Source organism: Stegastes partitus, unplaced genomic scaffold (genome assembly GCF_000690725.1).
Source record: "Stegastes partitus isolate 25-593 unplaced genomic scaffold, Stegastes_partitus-1.0.2 Scaffold2856, whole genome shotgun sequence".
Classification (NCBI taxonomy): domain Eukaryota; kingdom Metazoa; phylum Chordata; class Actinopteri; family Pomacentridae; genus Stegastes; species Stegastes partitus.
In genome coordinates, this window is record NW_007580587.1 from 1103 (window position 1) to 8399 (window position 7297).

The following is a 7297-nucleotide window of genomic DNA, read 5'->3' on the forward strand; positions in this document are numbered from 1 at the left end:
ACAGGACTGAAGGTTTCTGAAGGTCAAACAGATATTTGATCTGCAGGAAAAGTGTAAGAGTGTAAAAAATGTACAAAGTAAACAAAATGCATTCTAAAAAAACAAGTTGTAAAAAAATATACTTGGTACAAAAATGTAAAAATAAACAAGAAGAGAAAACCTTCTTTACATGTCCCATAGAAAACTTTGTTGATGCAACTGCAGCTTAAACTGTTTGTCACATCGTTCACATGTTCACTGTGGGTGCTGCTAGTGATGGTTTTTATCAGTTTGTCCCTTGTGTGCATCAGTGAGTCTTTTCTTTAGTCACTGAAACGCGTTCAGTAGAGAACAAGTAGGATTCTAGAGCGCTGCTGTTCCTGATTTTACCCAGAAATCAAACATTTCCGTGTATGTTTTTTGCTTATTTCCGCATCTATACGTCCGATTCACCCTATAATTAATAAACAGTGAAAACAATCATTAATTGCGTCCCTATTTTAGATCTAAAATGTGAATATTTAAACATAAAATTTAAGAAAACCTGAAGAGAACCTAAACAATTGTCTTGATGGAAGTAATCAACTGGAAGGGTTTTATGTTGATATTTATTAGTTAAGCATTTCATCTGCAGTGTCTCCCCTTAAAGGTGTTATATATAAATGATGTATATATATTTAGGCAGAAGATATTTAAAGCCTTCATTTCGTTCCTAACTTGTTTTCTTAAGTCAGTGGATCTGTTTTCAGTATTATCGTGGCCTTCAACAGAGAGCATGTAGGTCACAGCAACTGTGAATCACACTAACAGGTGCAGCGTTTAAACGCCGCTTCAAAAGCAAAGGAAGTCGTGCGTTGGAACAAAACAACAGCATCACTGCAGAGGCGCTGCCCACTCGCCAAGCACAGGTGGAGGAATTAATCTGATTGGAGGCGTGAAGCGGCGGCACACGTGACGAGGCAGGTAGGACAACACGGCGAAACCACGGCCACAAACGACAGAGACGCAGCAGGAAACGAGGCGGAACCAACCAGGAAGCAACGGGATGGAGGAGGGAAAAAAAAAATACTCTCAGGTTGCTATGGCAACACCAATCAGACACAAGGAGAGGGCAGACGGGACGTGAGGAAATGGGATGAGGGTCGGACATGCAGAACAGGAGGGGAGGCAGGTGGAAGTTGCCCCCGCAGCCTCACTGGTGGAGCTTCAATGAGGGTCGGAGGGGCAACTTTCTACCAGGGGCAGGAGGGCAGTAAAGCAAAGAGGGGGAGGGGGCAGGTAGCAGAGCAGGCTCAAGCCAAATACACAGAGAAGTTAATGTAAAGAGCTTACTTCATTCAGAAAGCTGACTAACTGGTCTACAGTTAAATAATCAGTTTTGTTCCCATTGCTGCAAAGGAATTAATTAGGAAAAAAAAAACAAAACAACAAGACGTTACGCTTCTTAAAATAGAAAAACTCTCACAGTCATTCACACACAGTTAAAATTAGACAAGCAGTCCTCAACTTTTCACATGTTAATCATCACTCTATTTTCAATGTTGTCATTAGGTTGAACGTAATTAATGTCGAACTGTGGAAGCAGGTTAGGCCGTCCAGACGTAGTTAGTGCAGCAGGCGCAGAAACATTTTGTCCTGATTATTTCCAACACGATGCAGCAGCTCGTCGCTCATCGGGGAATATCTCAACAGTTGTGTTTAGCTACACAGGTACAGTTCAACGCCGGGGTACTGCTGTTAAGATTTATCACTATTTCTGAGGTGCACAATCAGCAAACATGGGGATCATCGTGTAGAGAAGAACGCAGGCAGGTTTGGAAAAAAACAAAACAAAAAAACAGGAAACTCACATTTTCTTGAAGAGCTCCTCTATGTCCGTGCGAGGGCAGATCTTCTGTGTGAGCGCGTAGAAAATGTCGAAGGTGAAATCTGAATGTTCGATCTCATCATTCTGTGGATGAGGGAAAAAAAGAAAGTTGTTTACTTATCCTCACTAACAGAAAAAGATTTAGTAAGTCACAATACACATAGAGTATCAAATGTAGTGTGCAAAAAAATACCCAGATGTTCTCCCACATCTGGCTTTTCTGACCCACAATCCTTTGTGCAGTTACATCACAGTGTATAAACCAGTTTAAGCCACAAACAGGTGAAAGCTGATTTTGCATTACAGGCTGCTCAAGTTTAAGGCAAAGTAGTTTGTCCCAGTTATGCTGCATGAAACAGTACGTACTTTCTTATTCATCAAGTAGTTATATGTATATGTATTTATAACACTGACTTAATTATGTAAATACATATTGTGGGGGCATCAGAAAATGATTTTAGCTCCAGGGCTGAGAGAGAAAGTAATAAGGACCACGACACTGTTAACACTGCGCTACATAACCGAGAAATACAAAACCACGGCTCATAATGAGGCTTTGAAATCTAAATGCTACAAGTTTACGCTCAAAGTGAGCCTCAGCGATATCAGCAGAAGTGATAATGATTCTGAATGTGTCAGAAAAAAAGAAAAAAGAAAAACAGCAAGCAGACTGTCAGACATCTTGCTAATAAGCCTCATCACGTAGTTCACCTCAGGTCAACACAGGCAGCTGCACTTCAGGACGTTATCCCAGAAACTACAAGCCGTTTTCCACTGCAGGAAGTTAAAGGGCTTTTTAGGGCGGCCTGAAATTTTGTGTATGTTGTGTGTTCTAACTGCAAGCATCATTTTTCTGTCCTCTCTCCTCTGTAACGTCTCCATCAACAATGTAAACTTCACCATACACGCTAAGAAAACAAACCCTTTACTGTCCTTTTTCCTACAGAAACTGGAGTTACGTCTATTTTTTGGTGCACTGAGTTCATGTTTTGGTCGAAGCTGCTGAATTCTACACGACGACAGAAAACCTGAGAGGGTTGTTTAGAGCCGGACAACCTCTCTGGCTGAATCCCTGAGTTTGGATGCCCCCTTCTTGGGTTCATCCTCGAAAAGATGGCACACTTTGGATTTCCTGTTGACATATATAATCACTATCTAATGACCTCAGGAACCAGCTGTGTTAGGTATCATGTCTATGACTGATTGAAGCTGTGTTTTCATGTAACTGTTGAGTGAATTCGAAGCAAACTTTTGAAATGTTGCAAAAAATGTAGTTTATATTAAGCTAGTTTCCGTTTTTTTTTTTTTTCCCCCAGTTTTAGAGGGAATAAATTAGGCTGCATGCTAACACACAAAGGTGGTGGTATTCACTATGCTATGAATGGCTGTAATATACAGACTAGAAAGAGCCAGAAACAAATGTACTCTTACCAAAAAATAAATAAAATTAGAAGGAACAAACAAAACTTTCTCCATCTATGAGAGAAAAATGTAGAGAATTCTCCAGGAATTGCTTGTGGTGGGTGATTTGTTCTTATTCTTTCAGGTCATCTGGCATCAGCATGTTTCATGTTGTTTGGAGACGAACACAATGAAACTAGTCGTGAGTTAAACGTCACAAAAATCTCTGCTTACATAATTTTTTTTTTTTCTTTTTTTAAAAAAAGTCAAAAAGCCACTCCAAACAAGTGTACAAACTTCAAATTGGAGAAGTTTTACTTTAATTTTGTTGTCTCCATTAAATTTTCTTATGCAAGACTTCAACAGGCAGATTTTTCCAGTGATTAAACAGCAAGTCAGAACTCAGCTGATAAAGACTCCCCTCCTCGGCTAACATTTAATTGACTTTTACAGATTGAACAGATGCATCAGACTGTATCTGACCTTTCCACTAGGAAGTCCCAGATCCTTCAGAGCCTGAAAGATCCCCTTCTCCGTCTTCCCTGATGCAAATGTTCGTGTAATGCTGTAAATGAGAAAGAGAGAAACAAAGGAAGGTGAAGAGGAGCTAATCAGAGTGCTGTGAAATGAATGAAAGCAGGAAGAAAAGGCAACGCTCACCCTCTGACAGGAATCTTTCCATTTACATTGGTCAGGAAACACATTCTCATCCAACTGAACAAGGAAGAAAACTCAGATTAGAGAAAGATCAAAGACAACAAAACAACCTAAAATTATGTTTTTGAACTTATAAGCTGTATAGAAGGTGTATGAAGCAGGTAATTACAGCAAGCAGGGAGCGTGCTGGGAAATCTACTCACTGTTTCTTCAGGCATGTCATTGGACAGACGTTGTTGGCCTTAAAGTTGTGAATCACTGACCTCAAACCCTCGATCCACTTCTGCAAACAAACAAGCACAGATATTCAGGACACACACACACACACACATTCCTGTTCCCTAAAACCACTGACCAACATACGCAGCAGGGAAACGTGGGTCCAGTCTGCATTGTGTTTCAGAGCGCTTGTCTTCGGGGAAATAAACACGAGTGAATGAATCGCCTCTTAATTCACACACGTGGACGAGCGTGTTGACAGAACACATGAAAGCATATGACATAACAAACAAACAAACAAACACAGTGAGCCGCTGCAAGGCTGCAGGCAGCGACAATAAACAAATAGCTGGAGGCGGCCTTGTAAGTGGCATGAATACGCTGCCTGACGCATCGACAGAAACGTGGAGGACGAGAATCTGAACAACTTTGAATGAGGGTCCAAATTTAACAGATAGTCATCCACATTTAAATCAATAATCAGATAATGAATAGAATGAATACAGTAGATGTTTTTTTTCCATATGGTGATCATCTGTAACCTCTGACACTTTAATAAAATCAGTTCAGTTCCATGAGGACTTTAAAGAACACAAAGTAAACATCAGGTTAGTGAATTATAAGTGAGAGCAAAAAAATAAAGACTTCTATTTCGATTTCTATTCAACAATTGACTCAACAAAATCAGAAGTTTTGAACGCAGTGAACAAGCTGCAGTCTTTAACGTTATTAATCTCTTCACAGCAGTTTGATATCAGAATATTCTTCATATCCGATCGACACGATGGAGCAACTTGTTCACCGTAATTAATCCTGCTGCTCTGCTCCAACTGATGCCCACAAATATTATCGCAGCAACTTTATCAGTCTTTCTGTATTTACTGCAACCTTTGATATGTGTTCATATTTACTGACACACTTTAATGTCGTCAGATGCATCAGCTGCTTTCTGCTGACAGACACTCAGCTCCCAACCTGCATTTGTACATCCTAGCTTAGCTTAGCATAAGCCTCAGGTGGCTACCTAAACCAGACGCCAACCAGCAGACACTTTTCCACAACTTGCTGCAGAGTTCATCAACACGACTGCAACAGTTGGCAGTTAAAAAGCAGGGAGGTGCGCTTGTTTCGTCCGACCCGTCATGGGTGGTCAGACACACCAGTAACTCCGTCTTATTAAATAGTAAGAGGCTTCAGCAGGTGGCACGATCAGTTTCTACAGCAAAGCTACAAAACACTACCTGACAGATTAAGTGAAAAGTCTTTCTTTTCTGGCCTTGTTCATTAAGCCTCTGAACTCCAGGCAGTGTTTCTTTTTTGCTCCTGTCACATTTTTACTCACTGTGGGCTCAGTTTTTACCGCAATATAAAGTCCTACACGTCTATGGAAACAGAACAACCATGACTAGAAGGTAAGAACACTCAAAAATGTCATTCGTGCAGCATAACAAAGCTAGAACCATGGAAAAATGAAGAAATGACATTTTAACTCACAAGGATTATCAGGACGAGAAAAAGCATGTGGGCTCTACCTACTACAGATATTTTACCATTTACATTTTTCATTTGTTTTCATTGTGTACACTCAGCCTGCAGTTCAGCCAAAAGTCCCTTAAATGTGTGTAGTGTGACTGTTGGTTGCAGCTGAGTCACTCTTGGCCTCAGCATTGGACCAAAGAGTGCAGATTTTTTTTGCTTTTTACAGAATCCAGTGAAAGCAAATAACTTTTTTTTTTGTCTTTTGCAAGTTTTCAAATGAAACATGTAGAATACAGTGATTTTGAGGAAATAGCTCAATTCTAAGCTTCGATTTGGATCATTTTCCAAACTGACCGTCATGTCACTGATGAGCAAGACTATCAGAAAGTTAAAAATCCAACAATTCTTTCTGTTTTTACAGTTTCTGGCTCTGATTAATGTTGTAATTTGGGTATTTTTTTGAGAAGACAACACATCTCTCAAACCCACCAGCAGGTTTTAGGGTTCATATATTTTCAAATCAATTAAATTATTTCCAGTTTAACATTAACATTCCTAACTGTGAGCTCCCCCTTGTCTGAACCTCTCTGCGCTTCGTCTCCTCCACGTTCACAGCAAATCATCCCTGACATCATTATAAAAACATTAAAGGAGATAACGGGTGCAGCGGGGGTGGTGTGTTTGGGCGTGGGGCGTCCGTGAAGCGCTGTGTGTTTGTGTGAACGTGATGTAAATAACTCTGTCACCTCCCGAGGTCGGCTACTTACGGCCACCTGCCTGCTGGGAGGTGCTGATGGTGTCGTGGTGTGTTTACGTCTGTGTGTGGCGGACAGGAATAGCAGGAGTGGTTGTGTTTTAAACTGCGGGGGCGGATGCACCTGAATATGTGTGTGCTTGTCCTTCAACCATGGCGCCAAATCCCAGCTGAAGGCCGTGGCGTGAATATCAACACAACGGTGCCAAACACCAGATCTGTGGTGGCACCGAGCATCTAGTTTCAGTTTGTTTTAAAACGGCTGCTGATTTTGAACTATTCTCCCAAATTGACACCTTTGAATAAATTTCATAAAAACATTTTCATCAAGGCCAACAGTGTGCTGTGACTCTCAGTCATTCAGAGTTATATCACTGCCAGCAGACCTTTTGAATGTCTCTCAGCACTTAATAATTTTTTAGCAAGTTTGTGCGAATGATCAAAAACTATTTGTCTGTCATGTATTCTGGATTTATTGAGCTATCTGGCAGACGTCCCTCAGGCTGACAAAGATTACTCGGAGTTGTCAAAAGGGCTTCTTCTTGCTTTAGTTGCACATCTTTCAATTACTGCTAAGCCTTTGGGCCACACTAAACAGAAGATAGCTGACTTTAACTGTTGTCTTTTTTCACTCCTCAAGTTTTCTTCTGCCTCAAAGCTGTAATCTGTAATATTCTGTAATCATCCTAGCCTTCGTCAAAATGTTGGCGCTTAAAGCTGGCGATGATCTATTTTTTCCTCATTGACTTGTGTCTGTGCACTCAAAGTCTAATAGAACTTCTGACCTACCGCAGACAGAGCAGTGAAGTCAGAAAGTACTACTAATCATCACTGGTTTGGGTTTCTTCACAGGATTTCGTGACAAGAAGAAGAACAGAAAAAACACCACCGCTACCTTTAAGGAATCCTCAACACTGACTGTAATTAGGGTCCGAGCACAC

The 7297-nt window shown here is 40.8% G+C and overlaps 1 protein-coding gene across 1 annotated transcript; it reads right to left on the bottom strand.

Moving 5' to 3' along the window:
* Positions 1-1311: 1311 nt before the first annotated feature.
* On the bottom strand, positions 1312-4182 carry LOC103375755 (1-phosphatidylinositol 4,5-bisphosphate phosphodiesterase beta-4-like; the record flags this gene model as incomplete). Its single annotated transcript, XM_008306075.1, has 5 exons — positions 4108-4182; positions 3908-3961; positions 3731-3812; positions 1830-1930; positions 1312-1369 (listed from the first exon to the last, which is right to left on the bottom strand). Coding segments are annotated over exons 1-5 (315 nt in total), but the record flags the coding sequence as incomplete, so codon positions are not given.
* Positions 4183-7297: the final 3115 nt, after the last annotated feature.